This window comes from Phacochoerus africanus, chromosome 2 (assembly GCF_016906955.1).
Source record: "Phacochoerus africanus isolate WHEZ1 chromosome 2, ROS_Pafr_v1, whole genome shotgun sequence".
In the NCBI taxonomy this organism is placed as follows: domain Eukaryota; kingdom Metazoa; phylum Chordata; class Mammalia; order Artiodactyla; family Suidae; genus Phacochoerus; species Phacochoerus africanus.
The window spans coordinates 124,841,961-124,869,018 of record NC_062545.1 but is presented as its reverse complement, the minus strand read 5'-3'; the positions used below and the strand labels follow the sequence as shown (position 1 = coordinate 124,869,018).

At 37.0% G+C, this 27,058-nt stretch overlaps 1 protein-coding gene across 4 annotated transcripts in view; it reads right to left on the bottom strand.

Moving 5' to 3' along the window:
• The window catches only part of CEP152 (centrosomal protein 152), a 104,175-nt gene that overhangs the window by 44,121 nt on the left and 32,996 nt on the right, over positions 1-27,058 (bottom strand). For all 4 annotated transcript variants that reach the window (XM_047766419.1, XM_047766421.1, XM_047766420.1 and 1 more), the window contains exons 10-13: positions 25,604-25,751; positions 23,496-23,587; positions 22,588-22,751; positions 6,206-6,401 (exon numbers count right to left, since the gene is read on the bottom strand). In XM_047766419.1, coding sequence (XP_047622375.1) covers positions 6,206-6,401; positions 22,588-22,751; positions 23,496-23,587; positions 25,604-25,751 — 600 coding nt within the window. The remainder of the gene's footprint in view (positions 1-6,205; positions 6,402-22,587; positions 22,752-23,495; positions 23,588-25,603; positions 25,752-27,058) is intronic.

Below are 27,058 nucleotides of genomic sequence, written 5' to 3'. Positions count from 1 at the left end.
AAGTACTGATTTTGAAAAAATTTCATACTTACAAAGAAATTGCAAAAAACAGTAAAATAACTTCTATATACCTATTATTACTGTCCTCAAATAGAACCATAGTACAATGATCAAAACAAGGAAATTAACTAGGATGCAATATTATTAACCAATCCATAGACATTATACAAGATTTTCCAATTTTCCTCTAATGTCCTTTTTCCGGTTCAGGCTCCAATCCACAATCTCACTTTATATTTGCTTGTCATGTCTCATTAGCCTCCTCCAATCTAGGACAGTTCTTCAGCCTTTGTTTTTCAAATCCATGACATTTTTGAAGACTACATGTACTAATCAGTAATTTTGCAGGATGTTCTTCAATCTGAGTTTTTCTGACGTTACTTCATTATTAAACTCAGGTAATGCATTTTTGGCATGAATGTCACAGAATTGATGCATGTACTTTTCAGGAGACACATGACATCAATATGTGTCAATCACTAGTGATGATCAACTGATAATGGTCAAAAGTCGTCTCTGCAAGTACCTCCATTGCAAAGTTACTATTTTTCCACTTGCAATTAATAATAAATATACTATGAGGAGACACTGCGAACTATGAAAACTTTCTATTTTTCATCATACTCTCACCTACTAGGTTTAGCATCTACTCTACTTCTGTATTCAATCAGTATTAACTCAATATTTTATTCCATAGGTACTCACGATGGACTTTGGTAAATTGTTTCCAGAAAGTTTGTACAAATGTACACCGTCAGGTAGTGCAAGAGTCTGTCCAAATCTTTTACCTCCAATCACAGTGACTGTCTTTAAATAATTATTGGGGAGTTTCTATTGTGGCTCAGCAGTAATGAACCCGACTAGCATCCATGAGGATGCAGGTTTGATCCCTGGCCTCGCTCAGTGGGTTAAAGGATCTGGCGTTGCTATGAGCTGTGGTGTAGGTCGCAGACATGGCTTGGATCCTGCAATGCTGTGGCTATGTTGTAGACCAGTAGTTGCAGCTCCAATTCAACCCCTAGCCTGGGAACCTCCATATGCCTCCTACAGCCCTAAAGAGACATACATACATACATACATACATACATACATAAATATTGTGTTTAAAGGGAAAAAGGGTCTCTAACAATTCTTTCATTTGCATTTCCTATATTGCCATGAGAGTAGAACCTCTTACAGGCCTTCCTTGTTCATTTGTTTTTCACATTTCCAGATATATATAACTTTGCATTTTCCTCTTACCATCTATATGTTTTCTCCATTTCTGTGAGTTATTTGTTCATTGAAGGAATCAAAGTTTTGTTTTTGTTTTTTAATATCTACCCTATTTAAGCTGTTGGAATTGTATTTACCTGAACTCTTCAATGTTTAAAAACTATCCTGTACTGGAGTTCCCTGATGGTTCAGTGAATTAAGGATCTGGCATTGTCACTGCTGTGGCTCAGGTCACTTCTGTGGTGTAGGTTCAATCCCTAGCTCAGGAATTTCCATACACAGAGGCAAGGTCAAAAAAAAAAAAAAAAAAATCCTGTATCAAGATTTATTCTGCTCACTTGGGGAGAGGAAGTATATATATGTCATTCCTACATGGGGTGACAGAACGCCAAGGGTTTGGCTCAGTCTTCCAATTCGGCCTCCACTTCCTTCAGAAGGAGACTGCTCCAGCTGCTGGCATTCCATTTCACCTGCCATCATTTCTCATAAGCCACTGCTTCTGCCTCCAACAGAAGGGAGGAGAGCTACCTTCCCCTGTTAGCTTCTCGCTAGACTTGGGGGCACTACTGAGACTTTAAAGAAGTTTAACGACTCATTGAAATGGCTTTCTTTTTTTTCTTTTTAATTGGCCTCTACTTTTTAAAATTGATGATATCTACTTGTGCTTCCTTCTCCACTGGTAAGTTTCTATTACTGAGAATGAAAGTAACATCATACTGATACACTGAAAAAACAATCTTCCTGGCTAGCTATTACACTAAATTTTGACATATTCTCACACTGTGGGCACAGCAGAGACTTGGTACTTGTTGGCCCAAAGCTTTTAGGAAGATGTTTATAAAAGGACCATTTGAAGGTCGAAACAAAATTTCTCTCCAAAGCTAGAATACTGAAGACATTATCTTTAAGGAAACAAATTTAATATACCAACTCTCATAACCTCTTCCTCATTTCTACATCTGAAAAGATTCTAGACAGGACCCTTCTGAGTTGGCTACTGAACATTGTCTATTAAGTCCCTTGGAATCACAGTATGGCTTTAACCAAAGCTTGTGGTAACTATCTCTATTACGTATCAGACACAGAAAGGCCTCTGTGTTTTATTTATTAAGCTTACAAAAAATTCAGTGTAGATGTGGCCCCTGACTCCTAGTAAGCCAGTCTGGTTTTCCTAAGGCCTTGGCCACATTTTAACTTAATGGCACAGTTGTTGAACTGGAATGAACAGCATAGTATTTGATCCACCCCCGATCACTGCATAGTGCTGTGTGGAGGCAGACTCCTCATTTTATCACGTATTATCCTAAAAACGTCATAACGCAGCACTGCTATGAACAGTCATATGACATGAAATCAAACCAAACAAAACCAAACCAAAAAACCGACTGTAGCAACTTTAAATTGTTCTATATAAGATAGAAACTAATACAAAATGTGCTACCAGGTATGCATAAAACAATAAATGTATCAATACCTTTAAAACATGCATGAAAGAATCATGCTAAATAAGACTGCATAGTATAAAACAATAAATGTATCAATACCTTTAAAACATGCAAGAAAGAATCATGCTAAATAAGACTGCATAGTAACAATTTTTGATGCCCTCCTTAATACATAGAAAAGCTTCAGAGGAGGATTTTGATGGCCTAGTTCTCATTACAGAGATATCCAGGGAAGTTTAAATTAATGTGTTCTTTCTCTTAACATCCCTGTAGCAAGTATAGAAGTTCAGTGTCATTTCATTAAGCTCAGGATTTGATGCTAGCTATGATCACTCTTCCTAAACATCAATATTGAGACATTTAAATGAACTTGGCCTCATTCAAGATTCTAGAAAGATTTAAATAAATAAATAAATAAATAAATAAATAAATAAATAAATAGAATTCCCATTGTGGCGCAGTGGAAACGAATCCGACTAGGAACCATGACGTTGCGGGTTTGATCCCTGGGCAGTGGGTTAAGGATTTGGCTTTGCCATGAGCGGTGGTGTAGGTTGCAGATGCACCTGGGATCCCATGTTGCTGTGGCTCTGGCGTAGGCTGGCAGCTACAGCTCCGATTCGACCCCTAGCCTGGGGAACCTCCATATGCTGCGGGGGCAGGCCTAAAAAAAAAAAAAAGACAAGAGAAAAAATAAATAAACAAAAAGATTCTAGAAAGAGTACGTAACATAGACTTCTAGCTCACATGCTACATCCTTTACATACTTTTGCTCAAAGCTAAAATGTCCTTTTCTACCTTTTCCCCAGGATTCATCTTTCTGAATAGAGATTGGACGTTCCCTCCACAGAGACTTTACCATGGCTACCTAACCACCACCACCCCCACTCCCAGGTCCAGTGAGTTATTTCTTCTCACACAACTTCCTAACTAGTATCCTTATTACACAAAGCTATATATGTCCATCTCCTTATAGAGCCATGGTACTGAATATGGTAGCAATAACCTACACATGGTTATCGAACGCTTGAAATGTGACTTCTCCAAATACAAATGTGCAATAAGTAGAAAATAAATGCCAGATTTCAAGGATTTAGCATACACTCATTAATAATTTTATACTGATCACATATTGAGAAGATGATATTTTGTATATATTGGCTAAAGTAAAATATTAAAATCAATTTCACCTATTTTACCTAAATGAGACTACTAGAAATGTGAAATTACATATGTGACACTATTATATTTCCATTGGATAGTGATGTTCTATATTCTAAGTTCCTTCATGGAATGGCCATTGTTTCCTTCATTGCTAAAGCCCGCAAGACCATGCACAGAATAGCTTAAAAAAGAAGGCTTAAGTTCAATTATTTTCTTTTCTTCCACATACCTCCCAATCTTGCTAAGTTTATAGACTCAATAGAAAGCATCATGAGAAAAGACGTGGGAAACAGGAGGTAAAGGCAAAGTTTGAAGGTGTCCACCAGCTAATTTGATGACTATGAGCTTGAGTTTATTTAAAATACACCTGTTGGAGTTCCTGATGTGGTGCAGTGGTTAACGCATCCAACTAGGAACCATGAGGTTGTGGGTTCGATCCCTGGCCTTGCTCAGTGGGTTAAAGATCCGGCATTGCCATGAGCTGTGGTGTAGGTTGCAGACGCAGCTCGGAACCCACGTTGCTGTGGCTCTGGCATAGGCTGGTGGCTGCAGCTCCGATTAGACCCCTAGCCTGGGAACCTCCATATGCCGCAGGAGTGGCCCTAGAAAAGGCAAAAAGACAAAAATTAAATATAAAAATAAATAAAATAAAATACACCTATTGACTAAATTACTACTTCCTTTCCCTCCTCCCCATCTAGAAGTGGGTCAATATGTATAGTAATTCAACAAATACCTATTGAGCAAATACACAGAGAATTATCAAGACCATACTCTCAAGAGATTCCTGTATAACAAGTTGAACAGACATATATATCAAGGGCTAGTCACACATGTCAAGAAAAAACTAATGTGGACTGCTGAGAAATCACTATGGCAAAAGGCTAGCTGGGCAAAAAGAGTATTCAAAGATGAGATAGTTCCCTTCAATCTAGTACAGAGAAAAGAGGAAAGAGTACAGAGTACAGAGAAAAGAGGAAAGGCTAGAAAGGCTAGAAGCACAACACAAGGAACGGCTACCAGCAACTGTCATACATGTGAAAGTGCATCTGTACAGCAAATGCCACTAGTGGTTTCAATACAGAACAAAGGAAGCACCAAGATACCCAAGCTAAGGCGCAGACTAAAAATCAGGTTCCTACTCTTAAGACGTAGCACACTCTCACCAAAATGCTTATTAAGTGAATCAACTCTAGCAGAAATTTTCTTCCCTATCCTTTATAAGAAACATATGGAGCCGATTAACACAGCTGGATTTAAAGATGTTAAATGTGCTGGGGGAGGCACATTCTCCCCTTTCTCCTTTAATTATTAACATTGAAATCAATGTGCTCATCAAATGTAGTTACTCAGAAGAAATAATCAAACTGGGCAGAGCTTTCACAGTGAAAACACACTATTATTCCTGGAAAAGTAAATTAGGCATGATTAAAATTCCATGATAATAAGCACCAGAGAACATCTTGCACACTTTGCTTTAACAGGACTGTTTTAATGAATACAACTCCTGGCTTAATGGATCAGGAGATAAAACAGTACTAAAGTAGGAAGTAAAACATTACTTCCAACCCAAAGGAAAAGGAATACACTACCCTCCATTCATTTTTCACCTTCCCTTTCCTCTTAGTTTCCTCTTATATCTTTTATGGATTACTTTCTATTGGGAATAGAGATAAGTTGGGGTTTAGAAATAGAGAAGGGTGAAAAAGATAGCTGTTACAGGAGGGCAACCCTAAGGATCTCTGACAGCATGATCTTGGAAAAAATAACTTTGACCTATTTTTTAGTCTAGTGTTTCAGTTTCCCTGGTCAGTTTGCCCAAAGACTAACTCTAACCTCAGAAGGGCCACAAATTCCTCCAACTTCATGTTCCTCATCTATAAAACTAAGGACACTACCTGAAGGACATAAAGGATTTCAAGGACAATGACGTACTGAATTTGGTGACTTTCCCATCTGTACCATCACTACTATATATTTAATTATTTTTTATAGAGAATGACTATTGTTTTAAGAATATGGGCTACAGGAATCTCAGGCAAAAGGCTATAGTACTTCGTTCCAGAGAATTTAACTAGATTTTAGAGCACTGTTGGTACAAGTCAATCTTGAGGAAATGCAGATACCTTATTATGTAAACTGCTCCCTTGCATTTGTAGAAAAGGAATGTTACCTAGTTGGCATCTCATTTATGAAATTCCACAACTACACAGAAAGTATATTCCTTTAAGTGGCATTTCCTTCTTCAAACTTATAAAGAAAAAGAAAAAAAAAAATCAAATGAACCCCTGAAAAACAAAGGTTTAATTTAAATGTGAAATGGTAAGCATTTTCTATGATTAAGTCATTTAAGAATGGCTTTTCAGCTTTACAAACTCTACCTCATTGCTTTTCTCATCCTTCTCCACTTGGAGATCTTCGATTTTCTTCTGACAGTCTTTGAGATCGCTTTGTAACTGACACACCAGGTGACGTTTCACAGAGTTGCTACCCAGCAAACGCTGCACCTCTGCTTTCAGCTTCACAATGACCTCATCTTTGGAAAGCTCTTCACCTGGGTCTTCTTGCTGTACAGGACTAATGGAGAAATTATCCTATATAAGATTAAATCGAGAAACATATCAAGCATGGCTTTCCTTAAAAGCAACTAAGTGCAGTGGTGACCACGTTTTGTGATCTACTCAACTATATACTAGTATTTCAAGAACAATGTTAAGCTTTGTCATACACAAGAATATTGTCTTTGACATGGCCCCATAAACAGAAGTAAGTTTATTTATAGGAAGAACATTCTTATGCTTAATCCTGCTGCCTCACTGAAAGAAGTTCAACCATGGGAACTTCAATACAGCAGGCATTTTTACTGTCAGTAAATTGTACGCTAAATATGCATGTCTTTCATTACTCCAAGAGAAACAATAGGAAATTAAAGGGGGAAATGAAGAGTAAAACACTAGTTTTCCTAGCCAAAAATTTCTGTATCTTTTTTACTAAAACACAAATCTGCGGGAGTATCTGAGCAACTGGAAATAAATAAATAAATAAATAAATAAATAAATGTTAATTTAATCCCAACTTTAGTTTGTCAATAAATTCTTAAATTGGAATGAGTATTTCTGTTCCTCTTTGTAATGGATTAAAAGGACATTTATCTGCTTGTCTTAAAAAAAAATGAGAAAACCAAATAAAATGAAACGATGGTTTTTTAGTCATTAGACAACAGGCACACCACAGTGATCCCTGAGAAAAGGAAAACAAACAAAGTAGGCCCTAAATTTGCTGCAGCTTTCTGCCTGGAGAGTTTCCAGACTGTAGCGTAGAAAGAAAGGAGTTCCTGCTGTGGCACAATGGGATGGGTGTGGTGTCTTCAGAGCTCTGGGACTGAGGTTCAATCCCTGGGCTGGCCCACAGTGGATTAAGGATCCTGAAATGCCACAGCTGCAGTGTAGATGGCAACTGCTGCTCAGATTTGATCCCTGGCCCAGGAACTCCACATGCCAAGGAGTGGGCAAAAAAGAAAAAGACAAAACAAAACAAAACAGAAAGAGGGAACCCAAAAATAGGCCAGCAATCTCACTGAGTTGCACCACTCAGGATGGAGAGACCAAAATTACTAGAATCTGAGGAGGAAAATAGTGTGGGAAAGGTAGCTACACAGAAAGAGAGCTCTGGAGATCTGGGGATGCATGTGAGAAAATTAGCTCAAGGCCAGGGGGAAAAAACACAGGAAAAGACTAGGGCTGGGAATATTTTGTATTTTAATGAATCATAGTGGAAAGACTTCCTAATTCAAAGAACATCATATATTGCCATAGTAATGAGGCTAAATTAGCCCCAGATTAAAGGCTGCTCTAAATTTGGTCTAACAAAGTCTACAAAGAAGCCTTGAAAGGATAAAATGAATTCCCAGGTAACTTAAGTGTATCACAGAAAAAAAAAGACAACAGTAGTTTTTAAAAATACAATAAAATCAAATATCTAAAGCATAAAATTCAAAAAAGTCCAGGATCCAATCAAAATTTACCAAGCCTGCAAATAAGCAGGAAAGAAAATGATGCCATAACTAGGAGAAAAACTGATCAGTAGAAACTGACCCAGAAATGACAGAAGTAGTAGGATTAAATATATTCCATATGTTCAAGAAGGTAAAATAAAAAACATGAAAACAATGAGAAGAGAAATAGAAGACTTTATGTCTCAAATTGGACTTACAGAGACAAATTATCTGAAATAACAAATATACTGGATGAGATTAACAACATATTTAATGTTGAATGATCCATAAAGACATAGCAAATTTAAGGACATGGAGAAGAAAATATCCATAAAGACATATCAAATTTAAGCACATGGAGAAAGAAGACCAGATAGTAATACAGAGCACATGTTATGTTTTCTAACCTAAATGTAGAAAAAGTCCCAGAAGAAGAGTAGGGAGGGGACAGAAAAAAAATTTGAAAAAATAATGACCAAAATTTTTGACCCTCAAACCAGAAAAGATTTGGAGAATTTAACTGAAATTTGAACTACACACACACGTCCCACACTGACTAACCTTTTAAAGGCGCACACAAAAGAGAGATTCAAACCAGTGTGGCAAGGTTTGGGAAAATGAACTGAGATTTGAAACACCCATACAAGTCTCTATACAATGTAAAAATCACAATGTCTACTATATAATATAAAACTACTCAATATAGAGCTAATAAGGAAAACCCAAATACTGGAACTATCACAAAGAGTTTTTAAAAGTTAAAGCAGCTGGGAGTTCCCTGGTGGTCTAGTGATTAGGACTCAGCACTATCAGCTTTCACTGCTATGGCCCAGGTTCAATCCCTGGTCTGGGAACTGAGGTCCCACATCAAGCTGCTGTACTCTGTGGTCAAAAAAAAAAAAAAAAAAAAATTATTATCTAAGCTTTTTGAGTAAAGGCCACATACTCAAAATGAATGAAAAAATAGGAATTTTCAAGAGAAATAAAAACTTTAAAAGAACCAAGTAGAAATTTTATCATTGAAAATACAATATCTAAAAGTTAAACAAAAAAACCTCACTAGATAGGCTCAATAGGATAGAAATGACAGAGGAAAGACTGAGTGGACTTGAAAACAGTTCAATGGCAATCATCTACTAGGAAAACAGAAAAAAGAAAAAGAAAAAAATGAGCAGTGTCTCAGGGAACTGTGGGACAATATAAAAACATTTAACATTATGTGTAACTGGAGACCCAGAAGGAGAAGAGAAAGAGATGGGGCAGAAAAAAATATTGAAGAAATAGTGTTCAACATTTTCATAAATTTGGTAAAAGACACAATAAATTTACATTTTTAAAACTCAGTGAACCCCAAATGGGACAAACTAAAAGAAAACCACACTTAAACACACCATAATCAAAATGCTGAAAACTTTTTTTAAAAAAGAAAAAAAAAAAACCTCAGTGAACCCCAAAAGGGACAAAGTAAAAGAAAACCACACTTAAACACATCATAATCAAAGTGCCAAAAACTTTAAAAAAAAAAAAAAACTTGAAAAGAGCAGAAGAAAAACTACACATTAAGTACAGAACAATGATTCAAATAACAATAGATTTTTCTTCAGAAATCACTAATGCTAGAGACAGTGGAAGAGCATATCTTTAAAGTTCTCAAATAAAAGAACAGTTGATCCAGAATGCTACAATCATCAAATAAAAGGGGGTGCTCATATAAGGAAACCAAGACTTTTTTGCCAACAGACATGCTCTGGAAAAAGTGGTAAAGGAAATTCTTCAGCTAAAGGGAAATAATATTTACCAATGGGAAATCTGTACACTGAAAACCAGTAATATTACTGAGAGAAAATAAAGAAAGCCTAAATAAAGGGAAGTATAGCATGCAGGTTCAGAAAGTAGAAGACTCAATGTATTACCCCAAGCTTTATAGAGGTGTAAATAACAAATAATAACTTCTTAAGATGTCAATTCTCCCAAAATTGATCTAAGGATTCAATACACTTCAAATTAAAATTCCAGAGGACATTTTTTGTAGAAATTCACAAGCTAATAGTAAAGTTTATTTTGAAATGCAAAGGACTTAAACAAGTTAAAACCATTCTGAAAACAAAGTTGAAGGCCTTGTCCAACTCATTTCAAGACTATAAAGTTACAGTATTAAGACTGTTACTACCAAAAGGTAATTGGAACAGAATGGAGAATACAGAAATAGGCCCGCAAGGTATGGTCAACTGATTATCAACAAAGATATCAAGGCAATTCACTTGGGTTAAGAAAAGGTTTTATGACAAATCGGATTAGAGCAAATGGATAATGGAATGAAAAAAATGAACATCAATCTAAAGCCATAACAGAAAAATTTTTAGTTATAATAATAAAAACCATGAACCATAAATGAGACAAGTGACACATCTGAATTAATAAAACTTGAACTTTTGCTCTTCAAATGGATATCATTAAGAAAATCATAAGATAAACCAGAGTGTGGAAGGAAATATTCACAAGCTGTATCAGACAAAGGGCTTGTACCCTGAAATACATAAAAACCGAAGAGCATTTGTTATTTGTGGACTTATTAATGATGGCCATTCTGACTGGTGTGAGGTGGTATCTCGTGGTTGTTTTGATTTGCATTTCACTAATAATCAGTGATGTTGAGCATTTTTTCATGTGCTTGTTGGCCATCTGTAGATCTTCCTTGGAAAAATGTCTAATCAGGTCTTTTGCCCATCTTTCAACTGGGTTGTTGGCTTTTTTGCTGTTAAGTTGTATAAATTGCTTGTATATTCTAGGGATTAAGCCCTTCTCAGTTGCATCATTTGAAACTATTTTCTCCCATTCTGTAAGTTGTCTTTTTGTTTTCTTTTTTGGTTTTCTTTGCTATGCAAAACTTGTCAGTTTGATTAGGTCCCGTTGGTTTATTTTTGCTCTTATTTCTGTTGCTTTGGGAGACTGACCTGAGAAAATATTCGTAAGGTTGATGTCAGAGAATGTTTTGCCTATGTTCTCTTCTAGGAGTTTGATGGTGTCTTGTCTTATGTTTAAGTCTCTAAGCCATTTTGAGTTTATTTTCTTGCATGATGTGAGGGTGTGTTCTAGTTTCATTGATTTGCATGCAGCTGTCCAGGTTTCCCAGCAACGCTTGCTGAAAAGACCACCTTTTTCTCATTTTATTTTCTTGCCTCCTTTGACAAAGATTAATTGACCACAGGTGTCTGGGTTTATTTCTGGGTTCTCTATTCTGTTCCATTGGTCTATATGTCTGTTTTGGTACCAGTACCACACTGTCTTGACGACTGTGGCTTTTTAATATTGCCTGAAGTCTGGGAGAGTTATGCCTCCTGCTTGGTTTGTGTTCCTCAGGATTGCTTTGGCAATTCTGGGTCTTTTATTGTTCCATATACATTTTTGGATTGTTTGTTCTAGTTCTGTGAGAAATGTCATGGGTAATTTGATAGGGATTGCATTGAATCTGTAGATTGCTTTGGGTAGTAGAGCCATTTTACAATATTAATTTTTCCAACCCATGAGCACGGAATATTTTTCCATTTCTTTACATCCTCTTTAATTTCCTTGATTAATGTTTTATAGTTTTTGGCATATAAGTCCTTTACCTCCTTGGTCAGGTATATTTCCAGGTAATTGATTTTTTGGGGTGCAATTTTAAAAGGTACTATATTTTAGTATTCCTTTTCTAATATTTCATTGTTAGTATACAGAAATGCGACTTACTTCTGAATGTTATTCTCACATCCTGCTACTTTGCTGAATTTGTTGATCAGTTCAAGTAGTTTTTGGGTTGAGTCCTTATGGTTTTCTATATATAGTATCACATCATCTGCTTACAGTGACAGTTTTACCTCTTCTCTTCCTAGTTGGATGCCTTTTATTTCTTTTGTTTGTCTGATTGCTGTGGCTAGGACTTCCAGTACTATGTTGAATAACAGTGGTGAGAGTGGGCATCCCTGTCTTGTTCCAGATTTTAGTGGGAAGGCTTTCAGCTTGGAGAGGGTGTGGAGAAAAGGGAACCCTCCTGCACTCTTGGTGGTAATATAGCTGGTACAACCACTATGGAGAACAGTATGGAGATACCTTAGAAATCTATCCATAGAACTACCATATGACCCAGCAATTCCACTCTTGGGCATATATCTGGACAAAACTTTCCTTAAAAAAGACACATGCAGAGTTCCCATCGTGGCACAGTGGTTAACGAATCCGACTAGGAACCATGAGGTTGTGGGTTCGATCCCTGGCCTTGCTCAGTGGGTTAACGATCCGGCGTTGCCCTGAGCTGTGGTGTAGGTTGCAGACGCGGCTCGGATCCCGCATTGCTGTGGCTCTGGCGTAGGCTGGTGGCTGCAGCTCCAATTGGACTCCTAGCCTGGGAACCTCCATATGCCATGGGAGCAGCCCAAGAAATGGCAAAAAAGAAAAAAAAAAAGACACATGCACCCGCGTGTTCATTGCAGCTCTATTCACCATAGCCAAGACATGGAAACAACCCAAATGTCCATCAACAGATGATTGGATTAGGAAGATGTGATATATAATCACAATGGAATACTACTCAGCCATAAAAAGAACAAAATAATGCCACTTGCAGCAACATGCATGGAACTAGAGACTCTCATACTGAGTGAAGTAAGTCAGAGAAAGACAAATACCATATGTTATCACTTATATCTGGAATCTAATATAAGGCACAAATGAACCTTTCCACAGAAAAGAAAATCATAGACTTGGAGAATAGACTTGTGGTTGCCAAGGGGGAGGGGAAGGGAGTGGGGTGGTTGGGGAGCTTGGGGTTAACAGATATAAACTATTGCCTTTGGAATGGATTAGCAATGAGATCCTGCTGTGTAGCACTGGGAACTGTCTAGTCACTTATGATGGAGAATGATAATGTGTGAAAATAGAATGTGTACATGTATGTGTAACTGGGTCACTATGCTATACAGTAGAAAAAAATTGTATTGAGGAAATAACTATTAAAAAAAATAATAGTAACAAAAAATTTAAAAAAAAAATTTTAAGGACCCCCCCAAAAAAACCACATACACAAATGGCAAATAAGCAATCAAGAAAAAAAGAAAGCAAAGCACATCAAAGGATGCTTAACATTATTATCCTTAAGGAAATACAAATTAAAACCACAATGAGCTATCAGCGCACACACACTAGAAGTGCTCAAATTTTAAAAGATTGACAAAATCAAGTTTTAACAAAGACATGGAGTTCCTGTTGTGGCTTAGCAGTTTATGAACCCAACTAATATCCATGAGGATGCAGGTTCAATCCCTGGCCTTGCTCAGTGGGTTAAGGATCTAGTGTTGCTGAGGCTGTGGACAGCAGCTGCAGTCTGATTCAACCCCTAGCTTGGGAACTTCCAAATGCCACAGGTGTAGCTCTGAAAAAGCAAAAAAAAGTTTCAACAGAGTACAACTGAAACTCTCAGACATTGCTTCTGGAAATGCAAAATGGTAAACCACTTTGGAAAATAGCATTTATATAATTGATATCTAAATAAAATAAATTAGAGGAACTCTAATGTAACCATAAAAAGAAAGCAACTTGAAGCATAAGTGGAAAGGAAGAAGTAAAATATCTCCATTAGCAGATGATATAATTATATGCAAAAAAAAAACCACTCAAATCTAATGGAAAAACTACTGCAAACAGTACGAGAAATAGAAGGCAACAGGTTTTAACACAAAATCATATATACAAACAATACTCAGGAAAAATAAGGGAAAAGAATATCCTACTATCACAAAATAAAATATCTAGGCATCAATTTAACAAGAATTGTGCAAAATCCAAATGTAAAAAAAACTTCAGATCACTCTTGGAAGAAAAAACAGATTTAAGCAAATGAAAAGGCATGCTATATTCTTGAATAAGCAAATTCACCATTCAAAAGACATCCATTCTCCCTGGGCTAATGCATATGTTTAATGTGATCTTAGTAAAAATATTATCAGGATTCTTTTCCTAGAGCAGAAAAACTTAATTATAAAGTTCATTTTGAAGTGTAAATGAGCAAGAATAATCAACAAAACCCTAATAAGAACAGCAATTCCAGACAGATGATAAAACTAAGTATAAGGCAAAACAATAAAGCTTTTAGAAGGCAGCATAAGAAAATAGCTTCATGACCTTGAAGTAAGGAAAGGTTTCTTAGAGGGACTATAAAAAGCATTAACCATGAAGCTGGATAAATTTGACTAAATTAAAGTTTAAAAACTTCCATTCATCAAGATATACATATTAAAAGATTAAAAAGGCAAGCCACAAAGTGAGAGGATATTCACAACACACAAAACCACCAAAGAGTTCATATCTAGAACAGATATTAAAAAAAAAAAAACCTATAAAACAACGGAACACATGCAGACACATAAAATCATGTAAAAACTGAGACATGAACAAGTTTTTCCACACACACAGATACACACACACCCACACCACACATTAGACATTTTTTAATGGAACGCAATCTTATTAATAATTGGAGATAATGCAAATAAAAACCATAATACAGTATCACTATATTATTACATTAAATGGCTAAAACTAAAGACTGGGAGTTCCTGTTGTGGCTCAGCAGTAACAAACCCGAATAGTATCCATAAGGACATGGGTTCAATCCCTGGCCCTGCTCAGTAGGTTTAGGATCCAGCGTTGCTGTGAGCTGTGCTATAGGTCACAGCTATGTGCAGATCCCGAGTTGCTGTGGCTGTGGCATAGGCTGGTAGCTGCAGCTCCAATTTGACCCCTAGCCCAGGAACTTCTATATGCCTCAGGTGCAGCCCTATAAAAGATAAATAAAGTAAGAGACTGACATTATCAAGTGTTAGCAAGAAGACATAGTAACTATGACTTTCATCCACTTGCTGGGGATGTAAAGTGGCATAATTTTTTACTTTGGAAAATAATTTGGCATTATCAAAGTTGAAACACAAGTACTACAAGCAATTTAACTTCTAAGTATATACCCAACAGAAATGTACATACCTTGTACCAGGAAATAATATTAAGAATCTATGGACAGGAGAATGGAAAATAAACTGTGGAAGATTCAAACAAAAATACACACACACACAAACACACACATATTTACATATATACATAAATGAGCTACAGCTACATGCTACAACATAAATCTCACAAACAAAATGATGGCGGAAAAAAATCTAAAGAACATCTTTATCTATGAAAAACCCATATCTAGAATTCATTCTTAATGGAGAATGACTGAACACTTCCCTATAAAGTCAGGAGCAAGACAAAGATGTCTGCTCTTGCCCCTTCTATTCAATATTGTACTAGAAATTCTAGCTAGAGCCATCAGTCAAGAAAAAGAAATAAAAGACATCCAGATTAGAAGGAAAGAAGTAAAACTATCTCTATTTTCAGATGACATATCGTTGAATATAACCCCCCCCCCCAAAAAAAAAGGAGTTCCCACTGTGGAACAATGGAAACAAATCTGAGTAGTAACCATGAGGTTGCAGATTCGATCTCTGGCCTTGCTCAGTAGGTTAAAGATCCAGCACTGCTGTGGGTTGTGATGTAGGTCAGAGACGAGGCTCGGGTCCAGAGTTGCTGTGACTGTAATGTAGGCCAGTGGCTGCAGCTCTGATTTGATCTCTAGCCTGGGAACCTCTATATGCTGTGGATGCAGCCCTAAAAAGGAAACAAAATAAAATAAAATATCCAAAGGAATCCACTAAAAAACTATTTGAACTAGCAAGTTCAGCAGTGTGGCAGGATATAAAAATCAATACAAAATCAATTATATTTCTACATAGCAGTAGTGAACCATCTTAAAATAAAATTAAGAAAACAATCCAGCAAAAAGAATAGTGAAGAGAATAAAATACTTAGGAATTAAGTTTAACAAAACTGTATGATTAGTACATGAAAACACAAAATTATCAAAACCTATGACTAGTACACTGAAAGAAATGAAAGAAGACCTAAATAAATAGAAAAACATCTTGTGTTCAGGGATCAAAACACAATATTGTTAGGATGGAAATATTCTTTCAAACTCTTCTACAGAATCCATGCAACCACTATCAAAACTTCTGCTGGTTTCTTTGAAGAAAGTGACAGACTGATCCTAAAATTCATATGGAAATGCAAGAGACCGAAATTAGCCAAAGAAATCTCAAAGAACAAAATCGCAAGACTCACACTTTCCAATTTCAAAAATTATGACAAAGTTATAGCAATCTAGGCAGTGTGGTACTGGCCTAAGGACATATAGGGCACTGGAATAAAACTGAGACCCAGAAATAAACTATCATATTTACAGTCATCTGATTTTTGACAAGGGTGCCCAAATTATTGAAGAAGTCTTTTCAACCAATGGTATGGAACAAATGAATACACAGGCAAAAGAATAAAGCTAGAACCCCACCTCATACCACAGGCAAAAAATAACTCAAAATGGATCTCAAGACCTAACATAAGCGATAAAACTCTAAGAAGAAAACACAGGTATAAATCTTCAGAACCCTGGATTAGAGAATGGTTTATTATATATCAAAAGTACAAGCAACCAAAGGAAAAATATGTAAATTGGACTTCATAAAATTAAAGACTCTGTGTTTCAAAGGATGCTACCAAGAAAGTGTAAAGACAACCCACTGAATAGAAGAAAATATATGCAGATCATATATCTGACAAGGGACTTATATTTGAATACATAAAAAGCTTTTAAAAACTAAGTGATAAAAAGACAAGCCAATTTTTAAATGGGCAAAAGATGTGAACAGACATTTCTCCAAAGAAAACATGCAAATGGCCAAAAGCACATGAAAATATGTTCAACATAATTAGCCATCAAGTAAAAACCACATCATTAGCAAATCAAAACCACAATTAGAAATCATTCCATACCCACCAGGAAACTATAATTTTTTAAACAGAAATCTGGTAATAAGTGTTGATGAGGATATGAAGAAACTTAAACACTCATTTGTTGCTGGTGACAATGTAAAAGGGTGTAGCCACTTTGGAGAACTGTTTGACCATTTTGTTTTGTTTCTTTTAATGCTGAACAGAGATACCATATGAACCAGCAATCCCACTCCTAGATATTATATCTAAGGGAATTAAAAATATATGTCCGCTCAAAAATTTGCAGCATTATTCATAATAGCCCCAAAGTAGAAACAATCTAAATAAATGTCCATCAGCTGATAAATAAGTGAGGAAAATGTGGTATATTCATACAATGGAATATTATTTGGCTATAAAATGGACTAAAGTATTTATATATCCTGCATGGATGAAACTTGAAAGAATCATGCTAAGTGAAAGAAACCAATCATAAAAGATTACATATTATAGCTGATCATAAAAGATTACCTACTATATGAATCCATTTCTGTGAAATGTACAGAACAGGCAGAGAGAGAAAAAGTAGATTAGTGTTTGCCTGGTCCTGCGAGGACAGGAAGGGATAATGGGAAATGACTGGTAATAGTTACCGGGTTTCTTTTGGGGGATGCTGAAATGTTCTAAAACTAGGTTGTGGTGAGGGATGCACAACCCTGGGAGTATACTGAACACAATGAACTGTGTGAATTTGATGGTATTTGAAATACAGTTGATCTTTAATCAATGTGAAAGGTTGGGGGGCACCGACCCCCCACGCCAGCTGTTGAAAATCCGCTTGCTGCCTCAAAAACAAAGGAATAATAAATAAATAAATAAATAAATAAATAAATAAAAATAAATGGAAAGTCAAGAGGAACCCAAGGAAAAATAGCTTCTAAATGTAAGGAGGTATCCTGGATGCAATCCAGAACAGAAAGAGTACATCAGGTAAAAACTAAGGACATCAAAATAAACTATGGACCTTGGTTAATAATAACTTTTACCAGTATTAGTTCAAGAGTTGTAACAAAGGTACCATGCTGTTGTAAAACATTAAGAGGGAAAAATGTGTGTGTAGTATTCTTTGCACTATATTAATTTTTCTGTAAATCTAAAATGGTTATAAAAAACTAAAGCCTCTGTCTAAAAAAAGAAAGAATAGTATTTGAGTTCATATTTCTTTAGTTTTTCAGTTTTAGATGACTCCAAATGAAATGTTAAAATATTTTATGCACACACACACACACACACACACATATATTGTGTGTATACATACATACACATATGGAGAGGTGAAAAAATATTAGGGTTTTTCCAATATTATAAAAGGAGCTCCTGGCAATACATTACATATTTATCAATATACACAACTTTTGTATGTATAGTATATAATAGCATAAATATATTTATATGTGTGGATCTCACCAACTTAAACCACTTCTACTTATATGATATAAATGTAATTATATAAGAAATATAAAATATGTTGCAACACATCTTCCTGTGATGTAAGATAGGGTGAACTAACTTTCGGCAGTTAAAAAATTATGCATCCCAAATTTCTTTTCTTACTAAATGCTGACCACTGAAATAGCACATCATGTACTCCCTGGAGGGAGCCAAGTCAGAGGGCAGAGAAAGTGCTTGCTAAAATAATTTTCTCTTCTTTCCCAAAAGGGAAAAGCCAGCAGTATTGACCAGTCCCAAATTAAGCTCACTAGTGAGCCCTGTGGAGGCTGATTCCCCTCAATCCAAATAAACTGTAGTCCCGTATGAAGCCTGCTGAGAACACCAAAGGGAGAAGGCATTCCACTTGTTAAATGTTTATTATTTGAGCTTCGCAGCCAACTATAATAAGGGAGAGGGGAAGCTGTCTGCAGGCTGCATGCAGATTTAGCTACTCGAATTCCATGACTATGAAATAGGACACTATGGCTAAACCCCTCAAGTTTACTAGGCAGTAGCTTGAGGGAGGTGGTAGTCGGGAATAAAAGCTTGGAGCTGCTAATATTTGGGTCAGTGATTTGAAAGCAGCTCAAGTAAACAAAGAACTAAAATTCTCCACAATGGGAAAGTATTGCTTCCTTTTGTTCTAAGAACCACAGGCCAGCAGAGGCAAGGTACAAACCTAATCTCTCCTATATCTCCTCTCACTTTGAACTAAGAATAAGTATTTTTACTTTTTCCTCAAAGCTGCATTCTTATCCATTAAAGTGCTGGTGGGGTGATTATAACTAATTTTTCTTCACTTATCCTGCATTTTACTGACCATCTCCTTACTGAGCCTCAGTGACTACACTCCCATGTGCCTTAGCTATTCCCCACTTTCCCCAGTTCAATGTGGCTGGCATTCCTTTTCCTGTGATAATGACATGATGTCTCAAGTTTATTATCTATAGGAATGTGCTTTAAATTACTGCAGGATTTTGGTTATGAATGCTTTTTGAATAAAAAGGGTGAAGAAGTAAATACATTTTAGTAAATATCATAATGAAGTAAGTCTGCTTGAAAAGATAAACCTGTATGTATATACACGTATTATTTACCCAATCCCCAGACTAATTATGGCACAAATTAAAATGAAGTAATATGCTGGAGAGAAATCTTTTTTGGTAGGATCTAAATCTTTAATCCCCTAAAATAAAAGCTATAAAGAAGAATGAAGTTTAAAGCAAAAAAGGCTTGACTGTCCTGTAAATATGAACCAACACATTTACAGGACAGTCAAGTTTAGGCTTCAAGTACTGGTTCTGCTGCTAAGGCTCTGTCTTCTTGGGCTCAGGAGTTCAGCTCTTTGAGCCCTGGTTTGCCCATCTCTAAAATGGTAATATGGATCCAATGTTTTCCCCAAGATTTAAATGAGGATCAAAACTTTTTATAAAATACATGACAAATCAAAAAAGGTTGGTTAATATGAAATCTGATAATTGGTATATTTTAACCAAGCATCTTTTAAGTAATTGTTGTAATAGCTACCATTAAGTGCCTAATATGCGCTAGAACTTATTACATTAGGCCCTTTATGTTCTTTATCTATTTTAATTCTTGTTTTTACCCCCAAGGGATATTCTTCTAGAAAAACCTGATAAGAAAACAGGCTCAGCAAAGTCAAAAAACTTGCCCAAGGTCATAAGGTTAGTAATAAATGGCAAAGCTATGACTCAAAACAAATCTGGATCTAAAGACTGTGCTCTTTCCACTAACCCCTTAGAATTAATTGGAAATGAGGCATTCACAGCAGTAAATCTTCCAGATGGCCACATTTTAACTTGAAAGTTTTATGTAAATCTGTTTAAAGTGCGGTCACCCTCTTTTGTTTTAATTAACTAATCAAAGCTAAAGGCTTTCTCCGACAGCTCAGGATCATGATTATGGACGTTTTGATGTGGATCAGAACATGGCTCCATTTGTGAAGCTGCTTGCCCTGGTTCCTGGCAGCTCCAGCACCATGGGCTGCTGCAGTTCCCTCCTTGCTGAGGCTGAGCTGTCTGGCTGAAGCCCTGGTAGCATCTCTCCAGCTCCGTGACCCAGTTACTCTGTGGTCAGTTAGTGAATCAGGCAACTCATGGGGTACCAACAAATCTAAGTCAATATGGCCCTAGAGAAGAGCCCCAAGGTGGCTCCTAGTAAATACATCATATACTCTAGCTCTGCTATTTGCTCCTTGGCTTCTTTCTGGATTGCAGTTGTGATCTGTTGAGATGAGAGTCCCTAAAGACGGATCTCCAAATAAATGGAACGTTACTCAACCAACACTGTTAGCATCTTACTCCACAGGATCATCTGATGGAGATTTACTGCCTCTGATTCTACTGTTTTGAAAATGGAATCATGGTGCTAAAATACATAAGTTCTAAAACGTATTGTGGAACAAAGCCTTCAGATTTATATATTTGCATTTAGTTGCATGAAACCTGAAAACACAACAGGTAGTAAACACTCTCACTAAATATCAATGATGGTAAACTCAGTCTTAAACTCTAAACCGGATGGCGGTGGTTTCATTCGAGAATGAAATGAATTTTCTAGTTTTTCTTGGCTCCTCCTTATATTTTCTAGTTCCTTTCTGAGGGAATCTGCATTACTGTTCATATCCTCTCCTAATTCCTTCAGTATTTTCACTGTCTAGTCACTTACGATGGAATATTTAATGTGAGAAAAAAGAATGTATACATGTATGTATAACTGGGTCACCATGCTGTACAATAGAAAAAATATTTATATAAATGATAAAAAAAAGAAAATATAAATCTCACAGAGAATTTAAAAAATAATAATAATAAATAAATAAAAGGGAAAAAAATAAAAAGAATGAAATCAACCCCGTTGTGGCACAGCAGAAATGAATCCAACTAGTATCCATGAGGATGTGGGTTCAATCTCTGACCTCACTCAGTGGGTCAGGGGTTTGGCGTTGCTGTGAGCTGTTGGTACAGGTCGCAGTTGCAGCTCAGATCTTGCGTTGCTGTGGTATAGGCCAGCAGGTGTAGCTCCAATTAGATTCCTAGCCTGGGAACTTCAATATGCTATGGGTGCAGCCTTAAAAAAAAAAAAAAAAGAATGCATTAAAGAAAGGTCTTCCTTAGCCTGAATGCAATCTCTTCCAAATATCCCATCTTTCATCCTTATCCTAGACCAGTAGAAGAAATGGCTAAATGCCCCTTTGTTCATCAAGCATAACGTTTAGTACTTAGCTACTTACGAGTGTGTCTCCCTCTCCCCATCAGATAAAATATAAACTCCTTGTGGGAAGGGAGCATGTCTATTTCATCTTTTATATACTCCACTCCCAGAGACTTGCACAGCTCCTTCCAAAACGCAAGTGCCTCAAAACATATATCCTTTCCTTTGTTCATCTTGAATGATATTTAAATGTGCTCCATCTTCCACCATGACCACCTCTCTCCCATCAGTCCCTGTAAGGGACAATAAAGCACTTCTTCCCATGCAATTGCTAAAAATATCTGTGTTAAGCAAATAAGACAGAAACCCCTTTTTTTGGGGGGGGGGTCTTTTTAGGGTCCCATCCTCGGCATATGGAAGTTTTCAGGCTAGGGTCAAATCAGAGCTGCAGCTGCTGGCCTAAGCCACAACCACAGACTCTCAGGATCCGAGCCACATCTGTGACCTACACTACAGTTCACAGCAACACCAGATCCTAAACCCACTGAACGAGGCCAGGGATCGAACCTGCATCCTCATGGATACTAGTCAGGTTTATTTCCCCTGAGCCACAACAGGAACTCCCCAGAATCACTATTTTAAAAGTAAGGTCACAGTAAGATCCCTCCAAAAAATTAATGCTCATTTTCTCATACACCATCACTACTTACTTGCCCTCACCTTAATAAGAGACACATTATTTTAAGTTGTAGAATTTTTTAGGGCTGTACCCATGGCATACAGTGGTTCCCAGGCAAGGGGTTGAATCGGAGCTGCAGCTGCTGGCCTACACCACAGCCATAGCAACACCAGATTCGAGCTACGTATGCAAACTACATCACAGCTCATAGCAACGCCAGATATTTAACTCACTGAGAGAGACCAGGGATCAAACCCGCAGCCTCATGGTTACTAGTCAGATTCGTTTCCACTGTGCCACAATGGGAACTCATAAAATTTATATATTTTAACTAAATCGTTTTTACCTTATTGAAACTGAGGTGCCCTACTGGTATTGAGACAATACAATATCAATACTTGTGGTTTCTGTTCATTTTGATTTCAGACATTTTCACTTCATTAGAAATTACTAAAATACACTGTCCCACACATTCAAGAACCCATAGGCAGCTCATATGTTCATGTCTGGTGCCACTTATCATGAAGTACCAATATTATTAATGTAAATTATTCTATAGTGAAGTATTTGCTCTATACCTCTTAACTTTGGATTTTTTCCAGTTGGCTTTTTTAATACCCAAATCCATATATGATTCAGTGAGTTCTATATTTAATTCTCCTTCAGAGTCACTTGGAAGTATTCCTAGTTTTGCAGCAGATTCATAAAGAGAAATTTCGTCTTTTAGTTCTTTTAATTCTTCCTAAAACACAAAATTAAATAAATTTACTTTCATTGTATTTTATAAGAAACAATCAGTCATTTTAGTCTTCAAGATTCATCTTAGTGATCAACAGAAGGAAGAAATGCTTCTTCAAATATATGTTTAGCATATATTAAAAATACAAAGGCCAGCACATAGCAGGTTTTCAAGTCAACTGAATGAACAAGTGAATAAACGAATGGGAAAGCAGGTATAAGCAGCTTCTCTCACAGCTCCCTCACTTATATTTTGTCTGCCATAAAAAGCCTCCCTGAACTGAAGCTGGTAGCAGCACACTCTGGCTTGCTAGGGTAGAGGGCAAAGTAGACTGGTTTGCCAACAAGATGCTGCCGTTTAGTCTGCCACTGGGGAAAGGGGAAGATACCCCTCTCCAGTGGAGGGCATACTGGACCCCTTCCTCCAGTGGAAAACCTAAGTGGCCCTAGACAAGGATGCAAGAGAGTTGCAACAGAATCATAGGTTTCCCACACCTGTGGATAAACTTATCTCTGGGGCACTCCCAGAGATGAAAGGATGTGCCATGTGGAGAAGGGGGCCCAGCATTGGCTCTGCCATTTGACACTACCCAGCTGTGTGGGTGACATTGTGAATGACTCACAGGGGCTGGATTGGGAATGGCCCAGCCACCTCTTTTACACAGAGAACTCCAAGGTGCGGGAAGGCAATGTGACCACTGCCTACATTCAGTTACCCACGGGGTCTCTTCCAAGTGGCAACACTCACTTGCAAAGCCTTGTTCATGTTTTCACTCATAACATGAGCCTTGTGTGCTTGGTGAAGCTGGAGCTGGAGCTGAGCCACCTCCTGTACTGAGCCTATGGGAGAAAAAAATCACAGAATACACTCAATGTAAAGGACAGAGTTCCTAGGATGCAGTGAAGAATGTGACTCCACCAAGGCCACAGAAAATGGGGTTCTGCTTTACTATCTTTTTGTTTTGCAGATTTTTTAATTCAAGTACAGTTGATTTACAATGTTGTATCCATTTCTGCTGTACAGCAAAGGGACCCAGTAATACATATATATATGTACGTGTGTATGTATGTGTGTATATATATATATGTATATGTGTGTATGTATGTATATGTATATATGTATATATGTATATGTATATATGTGTGTGTGTGTATATATGTGCGTGTGTATATATATATATATATTCTTTTTCTCATACTATCTTCCACCATGTTCTATCCCAAGAGACTGGATATAGTTCCCTGTGCTATACAGTACAGTTAAACCATTTAACTCTCTTTTTAGGAGCAAAAAGGTATATATAATAAGTGGGACCCAGAAAGTATAGGTCTGGTGCAGACATATCCTAGATTTAGTATGGCTTCCTTGAGAAGCTGCAGACACGGCTACTATGACCTTGCAATAAATCAAATCAGCCACGTTTACAGACTGTAACAGTCCATCAGTCCTTTAATAGGACAGAGCATTCCAGCTCACAAAAAGCCAAAGCAAAAATTCTTTGGAACCTATTTCTACCCTCTAATAAGAAAACTACATCTTGCTGCCTTTAGCTTCTTTCTGAATGCTTTCATTTCTACCACCCCCATCTCCACATGTGAAAGAAGCACTTTTGCAACTCTAGTAACCTAATATTTTAAATGGTTAAAAGGCTCCCATTTCAAAAGGACTTTATTGGGTTTCCTCAAAAGAAAATGAGCATCTGGGAAATGGTTAAGCAAAGTAAGGACGGCATATTATGCAACTAAAGAAAATCGTATTTTCAGAGGCTTTCATGGCGAGGAAAAAGGCTCAGTAAGTAATGCCATGTGAAACAAAAGGGTACAAAACTCAACAGAGAGGTGGGCTCTAAATGGAGAATGATGCAAATGTTGCCCCCACCAACAGACACACACAATCTTTTCAACATTTGAATAACCCATTTTATACACTGTACCAATAGTCTGAAATGATTTCATATGCCAAAGTCTGACTTTCATATAGCAGTTGATGAATAACCATAGAACTATTTTCAGTGTGAACTGCTTACCAGCAAACCAGGCAGTTCTGTCTGTAGAGTAATGTTTGTGTCAACATTTGATTATTTTATTACATTTTACCCTACATCATTCTATTAAATAAGGAAACTACTGCTAAAACTGATAGGAAGCATATGGCTCAAACTTAATACCATGGAGACCATACAGAAAAATTTAAGCATGACAAAAATATAACTCACTGGCTTCAACTGACCGGGTAAGTGGCTATTTCACTAAGAGAGGAAAAGAAAAATGATAGAAGTTACACAAAAGGATAGAACTATATGATCAAAGATTGATTCTAAAAAGCAAAATATAATGGGATTTCATAATCATTTTTAGCTTTCAGGGATAAGACATACCTTGTAACATATTTTATTGTTCAGTTTTTGCACCTTCAGCTTTGTTTTCAAAAGTGCCCTATGTACAGAAGCAGAGAAACTGTCTATATGTACATGTTTATTTTACTTGAACAATGCATTGAAGGAGATATATTCAAACATTAATAATAATTACCTCTGGAGTTCCCACTGTGGTGCAGCAGAAACAAATCTGACTAGTATCCGTGAACACACGGGTTTGATCCCTGGCCCTGCTCAGTGGGTTAAGGATCTGGCATTGCTGTAAGCTGTGGTGCAGGTTGCAAATGCAGCTCAGATCCCACATTGCTGTGGCCGTGGCGTAGGCCAGTGGCTATAACTCCAATTCAACCCCTAGCCTGGGAACTTCCATATGCTGCAGTTGCAGCCCTAAAAAACCATGGTAACTCATGGATCCTACAGTGTTCTCTCTGCATCTTCTACAAGCCTTCTGGGGGGCACCACCCACGCCAACATTCACCTGAGTGCAACAGATTGGCACACTGCTTCTGACTCTCCTCCAGGCTTCTCGTCAATCTGTTAATGATCTCCGTCTTCTCTAATTTGGTTGCCTCTTGATTCCTTTCCAGTTGCTTAACCTGGTCCTTCAAATGACAGCAAATGTCTTCCTAAATAGACAAAATATTCAAGAAGTCATTTTCATGACCAGTTATTAAATATTAAACTAAAAATTATGACCTTACATAATTGGATCTGAAGTTAAATATAAAATCATCATCTGGCAGGACCACCTCTTTTACTAGGTCAAGTACCTAGGACTGGGAGTCAGGAGAACAAACTTATATGATCAAATCATAAACTTCTCAGTCTTTTTTTTCTTTTGTAATTATGCTAATAAAGATTAAATTTGAATTTGATGTTTTCTAAAGTCTCTTTCTGCTCTATATTTACAAGACACTGTTACTCTAAAATTTAGATTTTATTCTAGTCAAAGGAAATATATTACATCTCTATTCGTGTAATTGTTTTTCTGGTTTTTTCTTTTTTTTTTTTTTTTGGTCTTTTGAGGGCCGCACCTGTGGCATATGGAGGTTCCCAGGCTAGGGGTCTAATCAGATCTACGGCTGCGGGCCTACACCATAGCAACAGCAACACAGGATCCAAGCCACATCTGCGACACACACCACAGCTCAGGGCAATGCTGGATCCTTAACCCACTGAGCAAGGCTAGGAATCGAACCCGCAACCTCATTTCCACTGCGCCACGACGGGAACTTTGGACTCTGGGTATAATCGTAGGTATACATCTTTAGTCAGGCCACTTTGAAACATGGACTTTGTACCCCAAGGCAGCACAGATACAGACAAACACAAAGAAATTCACTCTGTTCTGAACAGACAAAAGCTCATTCTATTCTGAATGGTGAAAAATTCTCTTCCCCTCTTCTGAACCTCTTTTAAACTTGCTCTGTTTCTCTTTTTGTTTTTCTTTCTACCTCTTACATGTCTTATTTCTCTCAGTAGTCCCTTTACAGGTGCCTATGCAGTGCCTGATATACAGTGAGCTCTACAGAAAACACTTGAAAAATAAATGACAAAGAAAAACAGGATAAATATGTGCATGCATTTAACTGTAAAGGGATATACAGAAAATCTAAAGCGTGTATATACTATTTTCAAATGTCTACAAAAAGAAAATATGCTTGGAAGTAATGAGCCACAGGAATCCCAAGCCCAGGTAGAAGAAAATGTCACCTCTCTTTCAAAAAAACACTGCATAGGCTGAATTCCAAGCCAAGAGCAGAGCATATAAGAGATGGAGGTAATTGGCTGAAGTTAGATGAAAAAGCCTAAAGAAAATAAGTAGAAAGAGGAATATCAAGAAAGGACTTGGAAGCAGAGAGAGGGCATTTGAGGCCCAACTTAAAGCATAATCTAAAGCCCATAATGCCTTAAGGATACAAATAGAAGGTAC